Consider the following 22,140-nt stretch of genomic DNA (forward strand, 5'->3'; position numbering starts at 1 on the left):
GTCCCGGATTTTAGAGGTTCAATAATGTATTTAATGTAATGTTTTTGGGAAGGTGACAGTGCTATAGAGTTCTAGTTTTCTGATATTCCATTTTTTAAAGTAGTGTCATTTTTATATAATGAAAACCTGTCAGAGGTCCAGGACTGAGTCTTGTCCATCCTGGAATTAAGTCCTCTTAGCTTAGTTGAATAGGGGTGGAGTCCCTCATGTGGGGGGGGACAAAAAGGGAGACCTATTTCTGACACTGATTTTTGTTTTAACAGCAGCTGTTTGAAGCTCCCCAGGTGTAGAAATGTTAGAATAAGTCCAAGGGAGAATGAGTAGAGGGCAGAGGGTAGGTAATGTAGCAGAGGAGAAGGCGGATGGTCCAGTGATTAAGGCACTAGCCTAGAACTTGATAGAACTATGCTCAAGACCCACCTCTGCCAGAGGCTTCCAGTGTGTGAGGTTAGGCAAACCACACAGGGTATGTCTATGCTGCCACAGCTGGTTTTCAGGACTTGGGCTCCAGTGCTGTCTTAACTACGGTGTCGATATATTTGGAAGTGGGCTGGAGCCTTAGCTCTGGGACTCTGCAAGAGGAAAGTGTCCCAGCACACAGGCTCCAACTGAAATCTGAACATCTACACCACAGTTAAATGACTCCATAGCCTGAACCCAAGTTAGCGCTTATGGTCCAACCACAGGTGTTTAATTGCAGTGTAGATACACTCATGTGACTAAGTTCTCCATCTGTAAAGTGGGGATAACAGTGGTTTCCTAACTAATATGGGTGTTGTGAGGATAAATATATTGCAAATTGTGAGGCACCTGAAGGACTACGTTGATGGAGGCTATGTAAACAGGTCGCATTAGTTGGGCAGAAAATAGAGTAGATTGATTTAGATCAATCAGCTGATACCGGCCAGATGCGGCTGTTTAATGACAGTGTTACACAAATATTTTGTCCAGCTTTTTATATAGAGATATGCTAGAAGATTCACTCAGTGTTGCTTGGCCCTTACCTCAGTGGGGGAGCATGCCCTCAGCCAGCCCCTTTCATCTGGTAAATCTGGTGCCTGGTAATTCTGTCTCTTTTCTGTAGGGCTTTATGACAATCAATCCCATTCCAGGCATATCCCATTTTCCTGGCACAACTGAAACCTTACCTTGCTTTAAGCTACAATGAGAGGAAGTTATATACTGAATTTTGTGGTCCTAACTCTTACCGTTTAGGAGGAGTTCTTGAACAGACAGGCAGACAGACAGACAAACTCTCTCAAATATATAGTAGATAGCTGTCCCTCTCTCCACCCCGGCCCTCTACTGCCCCAGCAGGGGTATAGCTGTGCCTATCCCCATCTCTGACCCCTTGGTGCTCTCCTGTGGTCAATATATTGTTCAGCTGTCCCTGCTTTCCATTCCATATCCCCTGCTGTCCCTGTGTGATCACTATATAGAAGAGACCCCTCTTTCTTTTTTTGAGAAGCAATCCCATTCCTGGCACATCCCATTTTTCTGGCATAACCAAACCCTTATCTTGATAAGAGGAAGCTGGTGATCTTAGCTCCTAACCTTTTAGGAGGAGTTCTTGAACAAACAGACAGACATATGGACGGACGGACAGACAGACAGACAAACTGTCTCAAATATATAGTAGATATATAGCTAGCCAAAACTTTTCTGTCTAAATATATGCACACGTGTACCGAATGATGTGTGTTAGTTTAATTGGCTGTGTATTTCAATACCTGTCTATAATTCAGAGCATCCAAATACACAGAATTCTGTGTGAAGACAACTGATTTACATGGCATGTTGATTCCTAAAGCCAGTGTTCCAGTAGCTGTAACCACCTAGAAAAATAAACAGAAGTGAATTGAAAATTATAAACATATGTTTCCATTCTGATAGCCTTAAAGATAAGAATGCTAAATAGAAAATGAATGTACCTCTCTACTTTATTACTTCCAGGCACAGAAGATAACAAACTCTACCCTTCATATGATGGAATTATAAACAGAGTAAATTAGATACAAGCAGTAGCTCAACAAGTGAAAGGGAGAAGAGAAATGATCTTGACTGGTGAACAGACAATATGGGGCAGCAGTGGGAAATCATCACAAATCAAGTAAGTGATTACTGCTGCCATTTTTAATTTAATTTGGATTTTTTAAATTATTAACAACATGATACCTTTAATGGTTATTGTATAGCTTGGTTCCTTCCCCCGTCCCCCAATGATAAGTATTAATTGCTTACACTAACAGGCTGTGTCTACACTGCACCCCTTTTCCGGAAAAGGGATGCAGATTAGACACATCGGAATAGCAAAATCCGTGGGGGATTTAAATATACCCCGTGGCATTTGCATTTACATGGCTGCTGCTTTTTTCCGGCTTGGGGATAAGCCGGAGAAAAGCGCCAGTCTAGACGTGATTCTCCATAAAATAAGCCCTTTTCCGGAGGATCTCTTATTCCTACTTTCAAGAATAAGAGATCCTCCGGAAAAGGGCTTATTTTCCGGAGAATCACGTCTAGACTGGCGCTTTTCTCCGGCTTATCCCCAAGCCGGAAAAAAGCGGCAGCCATGTAAATGCAAATGCCGCGGGGGATATTTAAATCCCCCGTGGATTTTGCTATTCCGATGTGTCTAATCTGCATCCCTTTTCCGGAAAAGGGGTGCAGTGTAGACACAGCCACAGAGTTTATTTTAATGTGGCTTCTTCTGTCTTGTGCTCTAACTATGCATTGTTTTGACTAAGATTTGGTGTGTGGTTGTTGGGGGACTTTTTTTGTTGTTGCAGTGAGGTAGGAAGGAATTGTCTTAGCTCAAAATATTTTGACTAGTTTGGGATCTTCAAATAAGTTTGTTCGAAAGAGGCAAGTATTTTTATTATAAAACACTGTAAATTATTTTAAACAATTTATACTGAAAGACATACAAAACAAGGCCCTGATCCTACTAACATTTATATTTACACTTAACTTCATTCACATGTACAAAGGCACGTAAATATTTGCAGGATTAGGGCCCAAGTGTTTATCGTATTTTCTCTTAGACATTCTAAAATGGTATCAGTTTGGCAAACTGCATAGATATGCATTTTGGGGGATGGTACTTTCACTTATTTACATTCACTAAGTGAACATATTCTCAAAGGAGACCATTACATGTAAAAAAATATTTAATTTTCAAATAAATTACTGTTGTATACTTTAACAAAAATGTGTGAAAAAATGATGAACCTGGATAAATCCCATCCTGAAGAGCATCTCAACAAACTGTCTTCCTTTGTATGACACAGAAGCATGATGATATCCAATTCCTCTCATTGCCAGTGTTTTCAGTGATGTATTTGTTTTCATGAACTTTATTCGATCAAGCACTTTCTGCAAAGTCTAAGAAAATTAAGAATTTTAGATATTTTTATTTACATTCACTTAAGCCAGTGCCAGAATGGAATATGATTGAGTAATGTATTGTCTTAAAAGTGTCTGCTTTGGCCAAATGGTGCTGTCAACAGGCACTATGTTAATACCAATGTGCAAGAGATACAGACATAGCTTAAAACACTGCTTTGGTTATGAGATAATCCTGAGGGCTGCCAGGGACACTTTTCGCACCAAAATCACATTGGTTAAACCTCTTTTCTGAGATTTGATTAATTGAATGTAGTCCTAAATTTTCTTGCAGTTCAAGAATTGATTCTTCCACTTTCACCTGGAGTAAAACTTAACTGATCAGGGTATATCTACACTACAGAGTTTTGTCAGAAAAACGGTTGTTTTTCTGACAAAACTTGAGGAATGTCCACACTGCAATTGCGTTATTCCTCAAGAAAATTGAAAGAATGGAGGGGTTTTTCCACCATCGGTAATCCTTATTCTACAAAGAAAAAGCCTTTTTGCGAAAGAGTTCTTTTAGAAAAAGGTGTGTGTGGATAGGGAAGAGGGAGTGCTTTTGGAAGAAGAGGAAAAAAGCACAGGTGCCCTGGTGGCCATTCCATCCGGAGCAATCAGAGCTTACATGCGAGAGAGCGTCTTTTCAGTCTGGATGCTCTCTTTCGAAAAAGCAGATCGCTTTTTCGATGCACTTTTGCAGTGTGGACGCTCTCTTTCGGAAAAAGTTTTCTCAGAAAATCTCTTCCGAAGAAAGCTCCTTCCAAAAGAAGCCTGTAGTCTAGACGTAGACTAAGTGAGACATGTTAATTGATTTCAGATACTAATTGATGTGAATAAGAGTGGAAGAAATGTTTATAGTGCTCATCACTCTAATATTTTTTCCAGCACAGAAAATCACAGAGATCAAGGGCTACATTCCACCATTCTTATTCACTTGAACAGTACCTTACTCTTCTGTTAGTACAGTAGAACTCCAATTGTCCGGCATCCAGTGGTCCGGCACTCCTGATAGTCGGGCACCAACTGGAACCCGGAAGTGCTCCGGCCAGCCGGACAATTGGAGCTGCTCTACCCCCGGCTTCCCCAAGTCCGCTGCTGCTGAAACTGACCAGCGGCTGACTTGGGGGCAGAGCAGCTGGGGTGCTGCCAGGTTGGTCCCGCAGCGCCACCCCTCACCTGAGCGGCGCTGTGGGACCAACCCGGCAGCACCCCAGCTGCTCTGCCCCTAGCTTTCCCACATCAACCACTGCTGAAACTGACCAGCGGCGGACTTGGGGAAGCCGTGGTCAGAGCAGCTGGGGTGCTGCCGGGTTGGTCCCGCAGCACCGCCCTCTCCCACGCTGCGCAGTTCCCCGCCGACCCCCTGCACCACAGACCTCTCATAGCCCCCCTTCCGGTACTCTGGCATATCTGATCATCCGGCACCCCCTGGATCCTAAAGGTGACAGATTATTGGAAGTTTACTGTACAATTGAAACCAATAGCTCAAATAATGCTACTCAATGTGAGTATGGATATCTGAAATGGACCTTGAATTAAGGTAACAAGTAGCTGGAAAAGAGTCATCGTATAGCCCCTGAAATGAAATCATGGCTTGCAAGAAACAATCTGAGGGAGGAATGTTCCGGTGTGATGCATATATATTTTAAAGTACACAAACACATTTTAAGTTTAATAAAGTAAATAATTAATAGCAAACAAGACAGATTGATTTTAAGTTTTCTAGTAACTAATGATGGGGACAATTTCATACCCTGTGATGAGTTTTTGAAATATACAACACATATATCTAAAAACATATTAATGTTCAAAGTAAAAGGGGAGCAATTAATCTTAGGGACAGTGTTTCATTTTGGTTAATATTTAATGACTCTTTTAACAGTTATACAATAAACATAAAGCAGCAATGCAATATTGCTGGACATGATGCCATCATCCTTTGGGTAGTAGAAAATACTGTAATATGCACTACCCTGAGAAAGCAAGACTTGTCTGCCACTCTCTGCATTGACTTTCCACAGAATAGTAAGCCAAGTTCAAGGTCTCGGTCCTAATCATCAGTGGAATAGCCTAGGCTCAAGAGATCTAAAAATTATCTAAAGGACCATGGCTCACAGCTCTGCTTCTTAGGCACCACAGAACTTTCTAACACAAGGATACAGCTTCTCTGTGTGGGACATGGAGCCTGTGTGGAGGCTATAACAAACCTCATCACAATCCAAGTGATAGATGTACTTCTTTCATCTTGCCTTCTCTTGCAAACATATAGCAGCAAGTACATATGAAGAAACATTAAATGCTAAACTTCACGCTATTTTCCCCCCTAGGAAGACAGTGAAAGGGAGAACCAATCACATAAGAGATGTGACTGACATCTGTCATAAGGGCTACTAGAAGGTGCTCAGATACTACACTGATGAGGGTGATAGAAAAACGTTTATAGAATAAGTCCTTTCGTAAGACCCAGGATTTATTATTGGAATACAGAATTAGCTGCACTTTTGTTTTGTTTTTCTTACCTCTGTATCAATAGCTTGGCTATTTGCATAGGTGCAGTCTGGGGGGATTTCCGTAATCTTCCCAAGTTTTTCCATCAAATTTCCATGCCCAGCCTCCTCAAGTATCATTTTATCAGTTTTATTTGATGTAGTTTTCATGCCACTACACAAAATATATTCATTTTTAGTTTGAACCTTTATCTAATAAAATCTGCAAGTGTTTTATTATTTGTTTTTGTTTTGAGATATTCCCACCAGACCAGTCCTTCTGCTGAGTTATGCATAATACACCATTAGGCTGATGCGTGTTTTCAGAAACAGTACTTACTTCATCTGAAGTCAATAGCAGAAGTGCCAGTGGAACAATATTAGAGCTATGAAAAAATATTACTGCGTTGGTCAAATGCCACTTGGAAAAATTATGTGAGGCTAGAGCTCTGAGGTACCACAAATGGACAAAAAAACTGGACACTCCAACTTATATTTGGCTGATTCAGGTTTGCTTTCTGTATATTTTTGTATGAATTTGGACTGATTCTCACTTCTGAAAAAATCAGGAAAAAAATTTGTGTTGTGTAAAAGGTTGACTTTTTAAGGGTGTTGAAGGAACCCTCATGTCAATTTTTTTCTCTCCTAAGCAATAAATGACATACAGGGAGTACAGTCATTGAGGGCATGGGGCAAGAAAGTACTCTTGGAAAGTCAGTATGGGGTTGAAGCAAATCTAAACCACTAACTCTGGTTTAGGGACCAAGGACAGAGCTCTGAGTAGGGTGAGCTGGAACTTGGGTCTTCTCTCTTGTTATGGCTAGTCAATTTGTAAAAAATTACATTATCTTAGGTACATCACTCAAGGCTGTGAAAAACTTCATGTCCTGTGCAATGCAGATAAGTCAATCTAAACCGCACAGCTAAATCAATGGAAGACGTCTTCTGTCATCCTAACTACAGGCTGAACTTCTATAACCCAGACTTCTGTGGTCTGGCATCTGTCTAATAGAAACAGTTTCAATAGTTCAATGCAAGTTAATACTTACACGGTCTGCTTCTTCTGCATGGACTTTTCAATTTTTTTCAATTTGTTTGTTAACAAATATATTTGCTTTTCAGTTTTTGCTATTTGTTTACTCCTTTGCTTCTCTTCCAGACAGTTTTTTACATTTTCAGCCCATTTTTCCACATTTTTAATGTCGAATCTTAAAAACAGAATTTAAAATCTAGGTAACTTACTAGTAAATAAATTTCTCAAATATATTGCCTCTACATACTACAGAGCACTGTTGTGCATGCTTGAACACATGCACATTTTTGTATTGTTTCCACAATATAATATCTAAAGATGAATACTCTGAGCATGTTCTAATGCAGGGATGAGCAACCACAAATAGTGGGCGGGCCACTTCACCTCAGTATGCCAGAGCAACCCTCAGCTCACTGGAGTTTCACTTGTGGTCCTGTGGTCAGGGACAGGGTGTTCACATTGTGTGATGAACAAGTTATTTTTGTCAGTGTCTCTTTTTTTCCCCACACAAACATATACCTCATTCAAGAGAGAGATCCTGCGATAATACGAGCTGAATTTATAACCTGACTTGTCATTAACCATCTTGACTCAATGAGTACCTAAGGAGACCGCAAAACCAACAACATTGTTTCTCCTTTTAATGTTTTTGAAACCTCTAAATAAAAACCTGAAAAGAGTTGGAGCTTGAAATGGATAATGGTGGAAATCTATTCAAAACAACTAAGTGTTGAGATTTCATGGCAGGCACAAAAAAATCCAAAAAAACTCTGGATATATGCAAAAACTAATACATTGATACAGCTTCTAAGTACAATGTGACATAGGTTCTGAGGTTTCCTGACCCATTTAGTCTAACTACTGTTTTATTCCATTTGTGTGACTTACAGAAAAAACAGTGCAGGCAGTTTATCCATTTGTCTTAGTTTTTCAACAAAACATGGGAAATTGTCCTTCATTTTTTTTTCTGAACAATAGGCCGGACGGGGTTTGAGTAACTGCAGCACACGGTTAGCCTTGAAACAGAGATAATGATTAGATGAGGAGTATGCAAGATTCACTCTGGAGTACCTTTCTAATAAGGCTGCATATTTCTCATATCTAAAATGATTGTCAGCTCTAGTCTGATCACAAACTTGACTTCAGTAAATAACAGGATTCCATTGCATCCTCAAGATGTTGACAGTGGGATAACAGACCGCTTAGCACTAAATTTCTGTTTAAGAGGTTCTAAAATTTTTAAATAATTTTAAAAATTGATCTGGAAGGCAGGAGGAAGATAGGTAATTATGCAAGGTAGTTAAAAGCACCTTAGAAACCACAAATACAAATACAATGTGTACCGATCTTTTATTATACAGATCTTGTCAATAAAGTAATTACAGCATCTCTTTAAAATGGACAGCGTTACAACTGCCTCTCAAATCTATCAAATAGTACACAGAAACTGTCGTATTTTACTCTATTATGTTATATATTTCCTGAGTGTTTGCCAATAAGTCTCTTAGGGTATGTCTACACTACCCTCCTAGTTCGAACTAGGAGGGTAATGTATGCATACCGCACTTGCTAATGAAGCCCGGGATTTGAATTTCCCGGGCTTCATTAGCATAAGCGGGGAGCCGCCATTTTTAAATCCCCGCTGCTTCGAACCCCGTGTAGCGCGGCTACACGGGGCTCGAACTAGGTAGTTCGGACTAGGGTGCCTATTCCGAACTACCGGTACACCTCGTTTCACGAGGAGTAACGGTAGTTCGGAATAGGACCCTAGTCCGAACTACCTAGTTCGAGCCCCGTGTAGCCGCGCTACACGGGGTTCGAAGCAGCGGGGATTTAAAAATGGCGGCTCCCCGCTTATGCTAATGAAGCCCGGGAAATTCAAATCCCGGGCTTCATTAGCAAGTGCGGTATGCATACATTACCCCGCTAGTTCGAACTAGCGGGGTAGTGTAGACATACCCTTAATAACCAGATTTTGTGGGGTGGGCAATAATTTTTGAAGGGAGGCCACTTTGCAAATTTTGGAAGTGGTCATGGGCTGCCCCAAAAGGGGCGGAGCCTCAGGTGGAAGGGGCGGGCCCAGGAGTCTTTGAGTCTGAGGGCAGTGGGAGTATGTGAAGTCTCCTCCCTCCACCAGAGGCACCCCCAACCCCAAGTCTCAATTGGCCTGGAAGCGTGGGTGCAGCAGGGCAGCCATGGGCCGGAAAAACCTGCTTGGCAGCTTGGATACTGGCCGCTGAGGCCCCTTTGCCCACCCTGATGTTTAGTGTTAATGTAATCCCTGAGAGACTTCTAAAGCCTAGAAAACCATTAGGATTATCATTCAACAATATTTCTGCAAAGTCTAGTACATAATTTTTCAGAGACTTAGATTAAGATCAAGTCATCAAGTTCAGAAAAACCTAAGTAATATGATATTTGGAGGTCACGAACCTAAAAAGTTGCAGAAATATTCATCATTTTTAGAATGCTTGAACACTAAATACTATACATTAGTTCTCTACGGGCACATCTATAGCTAACACAAGATTGATGCTCCAAAGGTATATCTTCTAATGCTCAATTCAGCGGGTCTAATATAGATTCATAAATTGCATGCTGAGGACACCCCTGCTGGCATCTGGTACTCCTCCTTCTGCGAGGAGTAAGGGAAACCAATGGGAGTGTTTGCTCCCATCGACGTCCCACAGTGTGGATGCCACCACAGCTTGGCTTAATGTAAGCGAACTCCAGCTACACATTTTGTGTAGCTTGAGATGCACACCTTAAACTGACCTTCCTGGTCTACTAGGGTGCATCTACACTGCACCCATAGCTCGAAATAAGTTATTCAATTTCAAAATAGCTTATTTCATAAAATTTTGAAATAACCTGCTATTCTGAAACATCCCCTAATCCTTGTGGAACAAGGTTTACAGGGATGTCAGAATAGCAAACCCATTATATATCAAAATATAACGACCTCCAGTATCCCAAAATAGCAGCGCAGTGAAGACGTAGTCCTGTCAACCCGGCCTAACTGAAGAAACTATAATTGCTTTGTATTAAATCTGACTTTTTAGTCATACCTAATCATTGTAGTTACCTTCATTTTGCTGTCATGTACAATCCAATTTTTTAACTCTTTCTTCAATTCTTCTTCATATTTCCTTGCATCTGCTTTTGTGATTACTATTTTATTTTTAAAATGTTTAAATTTCTCAGGATCTAGCTCCTTAAAAACAGGTAACAGAAAAACTATATTGTTACAAAATATGTACATGCAACAGTCTATTAAAAGCAATTGCTCAGACTAGTTGTGAAAATATGTGGTCAGTGCTTACATCAGCTCTTGGCCAGTTTTTCCAGACTTGTACCATGGTGTCATACAGCAAAATACTTTCTCGCGGAGAAAAAGCCAGGTCTGGAGGAAAGCCATATTTATCTATCTGTGATACCAGAAAAAGGGAAGCAGAGAGGATTAATGGTTTGTTGGTGTGTCAGGAAAGTTTCCCCTTCATCGGCATGGACAACTATTTCTCCTCTTGTTCTACATTGCCCTTTCTTAGGTTCTTATGTTCCAGCAGCCATTCTTTAGAGATAATACAATAAGATAGAAATTGTCTTTAAACATGATTGCTGGAAAAATGACACAACATGTTTCCTTCTACAGGAGCTCAACTCCTGTTTCTGCATCACCCCAACTTTTTTTTAATCTTTGCAGGGAAACTGCATCCCCTGCAAGATGTCTTGAAGGTACATCTTTTAAAATAGTTGTATGGTTCACTTAAAAAATTGTTTTGTTAACTATACCCTTAAACTTACATGATCCACAGTTAGTGCAGCACATGGGTGATAGTGATGAATTCTGAAGTCATGCTTCTCTAGGGAACACACATATTTTTCCAAATCATTGTATCTTTCTCCATAAAGCACTGTAAACAGAATAGGAAGTTTATAAATCTAAAGCAAGTTATTTGATAATAATTAAAAATTAAAAACAAACGGCCACCATTTTCAAACCTGAGTACCTAAACTTATGCATCTAAGCAAATGGTGTTTTCATCAAAGGTGATAAGTACCTTCAGTTATCTTTGAAGTCAGAGGTGGTTGAGGGTACTCAGTACCAGAATCTCATTTTATTAGACACTTATATTTGCTGATTTTCACGATATGCTTTTTAAAAATCAGATATAAAGGACTAATCTGATGTTTTAAAAGTTGCATTATGATACATACCCAATTTAACTTTATATGATTCATTTACTGTCTTGATATGTTTTTGTTTTATAGTGCCTTTCTTGGTAGTTGCAGAAGAACCAGGGCTTTCTTTTCTTACACTTTCAACATGCTGCCAGTACCTTTTTACTGACTGTAGCCACCTAAACAAAAAATAATTAATTTGCTAGAAAAGTAGTGCAATGTAGCATATCTGCACAAATTATTTTTAAATATTGTCATAACCAACCATAGTAAACCCTTCAAACTGGCAAAAGAAAATGGCAAACTTCTCTGATACTCTGGAAGTACTTTGAAAAATATTCCTTTTAGTAAAACAATACCAAGAATAAGAAACCAAAAGACACTGTATCCTCATGGAATACATCCTTCCCTTATACATTCCTTACATGTGAGGAAAGCCTCAAATGCATTAGAACTGGTGCAATTTCAGTCTGTTATGCAGCAGGCAGGGGAAAGCCTGCAGCTAGGGTCTTAACACCTAATACAGGCTAGGACCTCTGCAGTGCCTTCTTGTGCCCCAGGCAAATGGGATCTTGGCTAGATGAGTGGAAGAAGAAGAGGAACTAGAGATCCACAGTCATACAGATCCACTAACTAAATGTTCCTGCAGCAGCTATAGGGTAGTTCTCAGGATTCTCCATCACCACCAGGAATGTAAAAGGTTAGCCAGTTACCCTTACCATGTGATGCTTACCACATATGTGGTTAACCGGCAGCTTGGCTGGGCTGGCGCAGGCCTCCAGCCTGGCCAGCCCCTCTCTGCAGTTAACAGGTTAATTTTTTAAATAAGATTTTACCCTAATGGTCAGCAGTGTAGATTCAGTCTCCCTTGACCCAGATGGACCTCTTTACATGGTTTATTCATTAGGTTCAACAATTAGCCCTTTAATAAGTGCAAGTCACCCAAATCTTCCCCTCCCATAACAGAACCCACAGAATGTGGAAAGTTACTTCAGAAAATACATCCAGTGAACTGTGCAAAACTCCATTATATTCTGGTGAAAAATGTTGTGGGAATTCAGAGATGGCAGGGTATGCAGCCCAAGATCATGTAAAATGGTAGATAGTATGGTAAGGCCCTAAAGATTTATGTTCAAAATACACAAATTTTGTTAAAAATTAAAGAAATTCAAATCAAATAAGATAACTCATTTTGCACTTTCAAGAAAATAAAGTTTTATATTTACTCAGTAAGATGTTTTGGATTGCTGATAGTTGCAGAGAGAGCCAAAAATGGACATCGAATCACAACTAGAAGGTGCTCCCAAACTTCTGCTCCAATTTCACCACCAAGACAATGGACCTGTTATTGGACAGGATATTCACTTTTTAGTATAGATATTTGACATTAAAGTAAAGATTTAATGTTTTACTTTTTATACTATGCAGTACATTTACGATATTTTCCTCATTGTCCTGTCAACTTTCCAATGTCTAACAAAGTAAATTAGACTCCTCCAGCCTACAGCTGGAGAAACAGAAATATATTGCACTTCCTTAAAGTTCTTCAAAGTAAATACTGTTTAGAGAAAGGGTGTCATGCTGGCAGACAAGGCCAGATCCGGCCCACGGACCAGTTTGCTTGCGCATTATTATAGATCAAAGAGAGAAATATATACATGCATATTCAGATGTTTAAACTTCATGAAAACCAGTATAAAGTTACTTGTATTGTTTTCACTAGCCTGTTCCTGTTATAATGTAACGGCAAACATTTACGTGTTATAAATCCTGTGACTAAATAGCCCATCAAAGATATCTTGTGAAATGATAATGAAGGACGTAAGGTCTTTAACAGAAGAGGCTAATTCCAAAGCCAATGGCCACAGTGGTGATTTATGACCAGAGACTCAGTGGATTCCTCGCTCACGGTTATCAAAGAAAAAAGCCCATGTGGGCAGAGACACTGTCAGCTCGCTTTCTATGTGAACATATTATAAATCTGGATTTAAAGAAGGCTCCTTTAAAAATTGTCTGGATTCTAAAAAGGCAGAATAAATGAGAAGACAAAGATTAGGGTAGGGGACTGGAGTCATTGACCTCCTCAGATCCCTTCCAGTTCTGGTGCTCTATGATCCCCAGAGCCTTGAGAAGCTTTTTGGAAACTTGCAGATCATTGCATCTCTGCTACAATTTGCACTGACAAACTATGACTCACCTGCTAATATATTTTCCCTGCTTTGACCTCTCAAAAAAATCTCATTTCCTTTTTTTAGCTAATAAACATGTAGTTAATTTGCTATGGAATTGGCTGCCAGCATTGTCTTTGGTGTAAGATATGGACTACCAACTAATTTGGGGTAAATGACTAAGGGCTTGTCTATACTTACTGAAGGATCAATGCACAGACAGTCTTCTAGGAAAGACCCACTAAATCAAACATTGAGGGCACCCCCCCATCAACGGTGTACTCCTTGCAGTTGCAGTTGTGAGGAGCAAGTGAAGGTGATTGGAGAGGTTTTCCCATCAATCTCCCACTGTGAGACTGCCCCAGAAAATCTATGTAATTGTCATAGCTAGAATTGCATATCTTACATTGATTTTTGCCACAAGTGTAGAGTTGGCCTAGGAGAAACCCGATGTGGTGGGATGTTTGGTTTAAGAGATCATTATCACAAATTTGTCGGGGTGGCAAGATAGAGTTTAAGAGAATTATGTCTCACACTGGTAAGATTGGTCTAGTGATCCAGGAGTTCACATTTGTTACTGATTTAGTGAACTCTGATTATAGAGCAATCACCTATTTGGTCTGCCCTTGTTTTCTGACACTCTACCCCAGTGGTGGGCAATCTGTAGCACAAGGGCCACATGCACTGCCCATGAGATATTTATTTACTGTTGCACCCGCACAGGGTTGCTAGATTCTGCTGGTTTTCATCCACATAGGTTTTTTCCTACCAGTGTTACAAAAGTGGCATGCACTTAAAGCAAGGGCATGTGAAATGAGGAGCATGCTGATTGCACACAACTTTGTGAGAGCCGTGCACTCCCTCTGCATCCAATCAAAGTGCTGCTACAATTCAATCAGCACACCCCGCAAATTCTAGGTACACAAGCACAGTTAGCAAAATGTGGCCAGACAGCCCGACCCCATATCATCCATCTTATTTGCCTCTCTGAAGCACAGGGCAGAAAAGGAGCAATAAAATCAGCATAGTCTATGCTGGCTCATCTGATCCTGAGAAGCTGAAACACAGATATGTGGATAGAGAGCAGCTAAGTCAATAAGCTGGCCTCGAGGCTGCGGCTGGCACCTATGTTGATTCGAACATACACAGTCCCAGGAAGAGGAATTTCCCACTGAGAAAACAATGTCCAGTACTTCAAAATTTAATCACCTCAAATCTCTCTTACAAGTGTAAATTAAGTTCACAACTCCCTTGTAAGAACTGGTCTCACAGCAGACAGACCAGCATCAATTGGCATGACAGATAAGAAAGAGAAAATACGTGACCCCATGGGTATAAAAGATGGGCCCAGCACACACTCACTTTGAGTGTCATTCTACCCTCTACCTGCTGGTCGGGTTAGGTGTTTGACCTCCCGAGGTTCTATGGGGACGCCCACCTCGTATTTTCGTCTTTCCTAGGAATTGAGGGACCGGCCCTGGCCTGACATGCTGGAGTCGAGAGGCACAGAAGGGGGTAAAAATGGTACCTGGATGTGGTCCTCTGTCTTAAGTGTACACATAGCAAGAGTAAGCTGTTACTTGGTACCATTATTTCTATTTTTCTATCTTTATCTTCTTTGTAACCATTTTAAGACCTATATTTTGCTAATAGTTAAGAAATAGAACAATAGCCATTGCAACCATATGATTTATAAGCTTCCTCAATAAACCTGTAACTGTTTAAGCTTTAACCTGACTCCTTCAGTTGCTGTAATAGAACCAAGCACAATTTAAAAGAACTTCAGCCGGTCATAAGGGGACAGATATAGGGAGAGTTTGGGCGTTTGGATTTGTGTCACACCCAGGTGGCAAAATTCAGTTGGGGCGCTTCTCAGTCTCCCCGAGGCTGCCCGCTGCGAAGGAATTATGAAATTCTAGCAGCTGAAATCTGAAGCGTAATAAGCTCTCCCTGTACACTTATTGGGGCACTCGTCAACCTCTTCCAGGTTGCCCGCTGCAAGGGACCCCGGTCTCAGCAGTTAAAGTCTCGAGTGTATAGTATACACACACACACACCACTCACTGCCCTGACCATTGGTTGGCAGAACTGGGGCACTCGTCAACCTCTTCCAGGTTGCCCGCTGCAAGGGACCCCGGTCTCAGCAGTTAAAGTCTCGAGTGTATAGTATACACACACACACCACTAACTGCCCTGACCGTCGGCTGACACAAAACTACCCTATCCCCAGCATGACAATCCCACTGACATGAAGGAGGTCCACTCATTCAGCCCACTCACTGACCTGGTTGCCCCTTACTGCTCTACCCTGATGTAGACACTCCTGGTTGTGAGCCATTCTAGACCAGCGATTCTCAAACTTTTTGGGCTCAGGAGCCTTTTACATGCGTAAAAATTTGTGCGGAGCCCCAGCGGTCCACTGATTGTATGTGTTGTACCTATTGATGTTTACAGTTTGTCAACCTCACAGAGCCCTGGAGATGTCTCACAGAGCCCTGGGGCTCCGTGGAGCACAGTTTGAGAAACACTGTTCTAGACAGTAAGGCTATGTCTAGACTACAGGTGTTTTTCGAAAAAAAGTGGCCTTTTTTTAAAAAAAAACTTCACGTGTGTCTAACTGCTGTCGCGTTCTTTCGAAATTAAATCGAAAGAACACGGCAGTTTTTTCGACAGCAGTAAACCTGCTTTTACGAGGAAGAACACCTTTTTTAAAAAGAGCTCTTTTGAAAAAAGGTGTTCTTGAACGCAAACAGGGCTTTTTCAAAAGAGAGCATCCAGATTGCCTGGGTGCTGTCTTTCAAAAAAGCAGGTCGCTTTTTCGAAAGACTTGGGGCTGTCTAGATGATCTCTTTTGAAAGAAGCTTGTAGTCTTGATGTACCCTAAGACAGACTGTGTTCCTGATTTCCCTGTGAGTAGAACCATAGTGCATGTGAAAGAAGGTACAGTTTGGACCACCCTGGTCCAGCATCCTCAGGACCTGACAGGTCCCAAACAAGAGAATCTGCCAGACCAGAAAAGGTCTCCTGCCACTGGCCCCCAAGCCCATCACCTGCTTCTGGCAGGCTGTCCCAGCGGGCAACCCTGCTTCGCCCTCCCTCCCCCAATCTGGAAAGCTGCTTCCCCAGCTACTGCTGGCTCCCTGGGCAGCACAGCTCCTGTCATGGGGTTTTGTTCCTGTGCAGCCGGGAGCAGCTGCGGGGCGGGGGCTCTGATCCCAGCCCTGAGCAGCCCCAGCCCTGGTCCCATGCAACCAGGGGAAACCGCAGAGCTCCAGCCCCAACCCTATACAGCCAGGAGAAGCTGCAGGGCTATGGCCCTGGCTCCAACCCCACACTTCTTGCATCAGCCCCACGCTCCATGGGGTTGCTGGAGGCTGCTCCAGGGCTCTGGCCCTGCTCCCATTCTGCCCCCAGCCAGGCTGCCCACCCTGATGTCTTGCCTGGCTGGCCCTTCTGCCCTTAGGGTCCCAGGCTCTCTACTCTCTGCTCTCTGCATCTGATGTTGCCAGACCAGAGAGTGACAGATTTGTAGGTACAACCTGTAGCTCAATATTTTACTTACAACATCTCTCATATCTGGAATCACAAATAGCATTTGTTTAAGACATGGAGAGAAACAAATTTCTGTGGTTCAGACTAGCAGAGAATTGCCATACTGACATTAACAGGAAACTTTTAAAAAGTGAGTGCGGGTGATAGTACCCAAAGTAAAAGCTTCATAGACACCTGACCAAGTGCCCCTGAGAGAGGGAGTGGAGCTTCTTTAAAAAGAGATAGAATATGTGCATATAAACTTGCCAAACTCACTTAGCTCCTGACATTTTAATTAAATGTTCTTTAATAATCCCAATAGAGGAAAAGAAGGATAGTTCAAATCTACCTCATCAAATATAACATATCTGATCCTGTTGGCCCATTGCTGGCGGTGAGGTGACAGCAGCAGGATTTCTAAGCACTGGGGCACGGTCACTAGTACCTGAAAAAACATTTGCAGCCCATTAGTTTGAAACCTGCTGACAGATGACTTTGTTATAAAACATAGTTTTAATAACACAAATAAACATTTTAATTTTCATTTATAACAGCTAGGGCGCTGAATCACCAAAGGTGCAGAAGTTGATTATGTCCCAGATAAGCATCCAAAATTTCAGATAATCTAAATATTAGCTAAACAATTATAAACCCTATCACTTTCCTCATATGTTCTGTGACCCAACCGTCTCTAAAAAGCACCAGACTGCAGAGTACATGATTCCATAGCACAGACTCCTATTCTTGCACATTATATTCATCTTCTCTGTTAAGAAACAAAATTAAATTACGCTTTTGCTCCAGGAATGAATTACTATGTTTAGAAAGTAAGCTAATCTGGTGATGATACTTAATACCCTTTTGTTTAAAGTGTGAGATGTACATTTACATCAGAAAATAGTTCAAGATCCCAGAGTCTGTAGTTGGTAGCAGCAGCTCCAGAGACAGCCAAAGAAGAGACAGCTGTAGTGAAGGGAGGAGGTAAAATGGGGTTCTGCTCCCTTTTCCTCTCCCCTCTTCCCCAGCATCTTCCTAGATCCAGAACTGTGCAAGGCAGACACCCACCTCCTTTTTTGAGAAACTAAGGCCCAGATGCTGCTTTCTCTTTCCCCGGCCATGTGGCTTTGAGGAGTAAATCGCAGAGAAGAATGCATCAGAGGCTCCAGTTGGTAGGAGCAGCTGCAGAAATAGCAGTGCTAAATTAAGCTGCTTATTGGCCATGCTACTTGCAAGAGAGATGAAACTCTTTTCAGGGGTGGTTTTCAAGATTGTTAACTTGAATGCGTATTGTTACCCACTCAGCTAGAAAACTGTCAAGTAAACAAACCAGTTTGTGGTTCACACAAGATCTATCGTTTCCATTGGAACGTCGTGTAAAATGAATTGAAATTCAAACATCAGGAAAGATCTGTCCATGAAGATTTCTACAATATTAGATTTTTCTTCTATTATGTTGTGATTTCTTTGGAAGTTCATAGTTTAAAAAATAGTACCACGATGAACTTTCTGCGGTGCAGGCTGCCAGAATTTCAAACTTTATTTAAATAAAAATATGTATCAAAATAACAAATCAGAAATAATAGGTGTACCTGACAGTTCAGAGCATCATGGCGGTAATCTCTCGTGAAGACCCCACATACTACCAAGCCATCAGGCAGTGTCTTGTTAAATCGATTATACACAGTTGCCCACACTTGGTTAACAAGAGCCTGATTATTAAAGAAAGCAACACATCAGTAACACATTAATAAAATTCAGATAGTAAGAAAATATAAACTATAAACAGCCCAAAACACCATTATATTACTCCAATTTACCAATAAATACATTAAAGTGAGCCCTGCATACAAATTACAGTGAATATTTAACAGAGTGAGACAAAGTATGTGCTATAAATCTGCAGACATCATACAAAAATAGTGTTAGATATAAGGAAGATAACATCAGATAAGCTAAATTCTTACTTAGGCAAACCACTGTTTTTTCAGCATTGAATAGAAGCTTAAGGTTTTAACCCACTTGAACCAGATCCTCAGCAGATGTAAATCACTAAGGGTACCTCTACATAACAGTGCTAAAGCCTAAATAAGCTACAGAACTTGAGCTATGTCAATTGCATAGCTTAATTTGAAATAGCTTATTTTGTCTTTTAGCCCTGTTTACACAGCAGGAAGTCTGAGAAAGAGAACTCTTCCTCCACCTTCTCTTACGCCTCAAAAAATGAGGGTTACAGGAGTCGGAGTAAGAAGCCTTCCAGCTCGACATTATTTTGACATTATGTCAAAAAAACTGCATGTACTGTAGTAGAGAAGCAGACCGTGGGTATGTCTACACTACAACGTTAATTCGAACTAACTTAGTTCGAATTAGTTAATTAGAACTAAGCTAATTCGAACTAACGGATCCAGACTAAAAAACTAGTTTGAATTAGCATTTTGCTAATTCGAACTAGCATGTCCACAGTAAGTGGACCCTGAACCGGGCTTAAGGATGGCCGGAAGCAGTGCCGGCAGGGCATCAGAGGAGAACTTAGAGCATGGAGATGCTTTCTCAGGCTAGCCGAGGGCTGTGCTTAAAGGGTCCCGACCCCCACCCCGGACAGCCACTTCTCAGGGGTGCCCCGCTTGCAAAGCAGTCCTGGCTGGAGTGCCCAGACTACCCACACTGGGCACATCACACCACTTGGCCATCAGCCCAGCTGCACTTGCCGCAGGCTGCCATCTGGGGAGAGAGGGCAATTGGGGGGCTGCAGGAGAGCTTCCACCCCCAGAAGCCCGCAGAGCCAGCCCAGTCCTCCCCATCGGGGGCTCGTACCCCATTCCTCCCTCACCTCCTTCCACTTACCCTTCCTGATGTACAAAATAAAGATAACGTGTCTTCCAAAATGGAATCTGTCTTTATTGAACAAAACTGGGGGAGACTGGGAAAAGGAGGTGGGAGAGGGGAAGAGAGAGGCTGGGAGAGGGGAGGGCAACTAAAATGATCAGGGGTTGGGAACAGGTCCCATATGAAGAGAGGCTAAAAAGACTGGGACTTTTCAGCTTAGAAAAGAGGAGACAGGGGGGGACAGGATAGAGGTCTCTAAAAGCATGAGTGGGGTGGAGAGGGTGCATACAGAAAAGTTCTTCATTAGTTCCCATAAAGAAGGACTAGAGGACACCAAAGGAAAGGAATGGGTAGCAGACTTCAAACTAGTAAGAGAAAGTTGTTCTTTACAAAGCAAATAGGTAACCTGTGGAACTCCTTGCTGCAGGAGGCTGTGAAGGCTACAACTAGAACAGAGTTTAAAGGGAAATGAGATCAAGTCATGGAGGCTAGGTCCATGGAGTGGTATTAGCCAGGGGTAGGAGTGGTGTCTCTGCCCAAGGTTTGTGGAAGGCTGGAGAGGGATGGCACGAGACAAATGGCTTGGTCACTGTCTTCGGTCCATCCCCTTTAGGGTCCCTAGGGTTGGCCGCTGTCGGCAGACAGGCTACTGGGCTAGATGGACCTTTGGTCTGACCCAGGACGGCCATTGTAAGCTCAGGGCTCAGGGTCAGGGGTCTCAGTGGACCCCCTTGATTCTCTTGCACACCTGCTCCTGGGTGGCCAGGCTGGCAGCTCTCCTGCCCTAGCCGGCCACTTTCCTGTGCCTAGTGCGGAGATGTCCGCACTAGCCCAGGCGGGTGCCCGCCTCTTGCGGTCCCGGGCAAGCTCCTGGGAGCCGCCAGCCTGGTCCCGGGAAGAGGGGGAGGGCTGGGGGGCATCGGGTGGGTGGCTCGATCCGTGCCAGGTGCAGGGTCTGCTGGCTGGGTGCTGGCAGGCTTGCACCCTGCACGGGCACCGTAGCCAGCCCGTGCCCCTTTAAGGGGTCCGGAGCCAGGAGTGGGGCAGAAGAGTTTCTGTCTGGCGTTGGCCAGAGTGGCCACCAGGGAAACCTGGGGAGGGCTAGCCTCCCACTAGTTCGAATTAAGGGGCTACACACCCCTTAATTCGAACTAGCTAGTTCGAACTAGGCTTAATCCTCGTAAAATGAGGTTTACCTAGTTCGAACTAAGCGCTCTGCTAGTTTGAATTAAGTTCGAACTAGCGGAGCGCTAGTGTAGCGCCTATCAAAGTTAGTTCGAACTAACATCCATTAGTTCGAACTAACTCTGTAGTGTAGACATACCCTATGTTATTTCGGAATAACGTCAATTATTCCAAAATAACACTGCTGTGTAGATGTGCCCTAACTGGGGTTTTGAGGATTTGGTAGAAATATGGTTTTTTTTTATTGAAATATGGTAAATACTTTTCATTAAACTATGCTATCTACTCAAGCCATACCTTTGTTGGAGCAACATACACAACCACCCCTTCATTACTTTCTTTCAAGATTTTCTCCATACAGTAGTAAGAGGCATATGTCTTCCCTGATGAGGTAGGGGCTACAATCACTGCAGATTCATTGTTATCTACAATGTCAAGAAGGTCTCGCTGCAGATAGAGAGTGACATGAATTGTATGTCAAGACGATATCTTTTTTTACACAATTCAAGACATTATGATTCAATTAAACCCATTTTGGTTCACCAGCACACAGTCAGCTTTTCTTTTTACAACTGCATTATTCTATGTAGCCCTGCTATTGAAAAAACATGTTTAACTCCAGTGCCTTTTCCCCTACAGCCACGCTTTCACACAGACCCCTTTCTCATCTCATCCCCTTTCTCCTGAGAAAACTCCATGTTCTCCATACCCAAAGAGACTTGTGGAGAAATAATAGAGTAAGAGCTAGAATTAGAGCAAGGAGCATGTCGTCATGTTCTGCTAGCTCAGTACTTCTTAGTAGTGGACCTTCTTTGGGTGCATAGAGAGACTGGTGAAAAGTTGAAGTAGCATACTTGTGACTTCCCCTTCAGAAGGTGGCGAGGAGTCCTGTGGCACCTTATAGACTAACTGAAGTGTTGGAGCATAAGCTTTCATGGGCAAAGACCCACTTCGTCAGATGCATGACACAGTGAGTCTTTGCCCACAAAAGTTTATGTTCCAACACTTCAGTTAGTCTATAAGGTGCCACAGGACTCCTCGCCGCTTTTGCAGATTCAGACTAACACGGCTACCCCTCTGATACTTGACACCTTCAGAAAATGAGATTCTGGAATGTCAGTCTCAGATGGCCTGTGGTTCCAAAAGGTGAGGCTTCTTGGCCTTATTATTGATTGTTATAGGGTATGAAGTTTACTTGCTCTGCCTTGTGCCACCTTCCTCAAAAGCCTTTGAAAAATCAGATGCAAAGCTGACTTTGGAGCCATCCAGCTCAGTCCAGTCAAGTTTGAATTAGGTCATCATTACTTGCGAGGAGTCCTGTGGCACCTTACAGACTAACCAAAGT

At 42.2% G+C, this 22,140-nt stretch overlaps 1 protein-coding gene and 1 long non-coding RNA gene across 6 annotated transcripts in view; one reads left to right on the forward strand and one right to left on the reverse strand.

Annotated features, from left to right (window-relative positions):
* DDX60 (DExD/H-box helicase 60) overlaps nucleotides 1-22,140 on the reverse strand; it is a 215,643-nt gene that overhangs the window by 154,118 nt on the left and 39,385 nt on the right. For all 5 annotated transcript variants that reach the window (XR_012904205.1, XR_012904203.1, XR_012904202.1 and 2 more), the window contains 13 exons: nucleotides 21,093-21,242; nucleotides 18,374-18,493; nucleotides 17,134-17,229; nucleotides 12,312-12,427; nucleotides 11,122-11,264; nucleotides 10,708-10,817; nucleotides 10,227-10,331; nucleotides 9,989-10,117; nucleotides 7,792-7,919; nucleotides 6,920-7,078; nucleotides 5,904-6,045; nucleotides 3,229-3,381; nucleotides 1,731-1,835 (listed from right to left, as the gene is read on the reverse strand). Coding sequence is in view for 1 of the 5 variants with exons in the window: in XM_075930185.1 (XP_075786300.1) it covers nucleotides 1,731-1,835; nucleotides 3,229-3,381; nucleotides 5,904-6,045; nucleotides 6,920-7,078; nucleotides 7,792-7,919; nucleotides 9,989-10,117; nucleotides 10,227-10,331; nucleotides 10,708-10,817; nucleotides 11,122-11,264; nucleotides 12,312-12,427; nucleotides 17,134-17,229; nucleotides 18,374-18,493; nucleotides 21,093-21,242 (1,656 nt within the window). In the remaining 4 variants the exon portion in view is untranslated. The remainder of the gene's footprint in view (nucleotides 1-1,730; nucleotides 1,836-3,228; nucleotides 3,382-5,903; nucleotides 6,046-6,919; nucleotides 7,079-7,791; nucleotides 7,920-9,988; nucleotides 10,118-10,226; nucleotides 10,332-10,707; nucleotides 10,818-11,121; nucleotides 11,265-12,311; nucleotides 12,428-17,133; nucleotides 17,230-18,373; nucleotides 18,494-21,092; nucleotides 21,243-22,140) is intronic.
* The window catches only part of LOC142829619 (uncharacterized), a 40,978-nt gene continuing 20,616 nt past the window's right edge, over nucleotides 1,779-22,140 (forward strand). The window contains exon 1 of the long non-coding RNA XR_012904210.1: nucleotides 1,779-2,110. This is a non-coding gene — a long non-coding RNA (uncharacterized LOC142829619). The remainder of the gene's footprint in view (nucleotides 2,111-22,140) is intronic.

This window comes from Pelodiscus sinensis, chromosome 5, assembly GCF_049634645.1.
Source record: "Pelodiscus sinensis isolate JC-2024 chromosome 5, ASM4963464v1, whole genome shotgun sequence".
Classification (NCBI taxonomy): Eukaryota; Metazoa; Chordata; order Testudines; family Trionychidae; genus Pelodiscus; species Pelodiscus sinensis.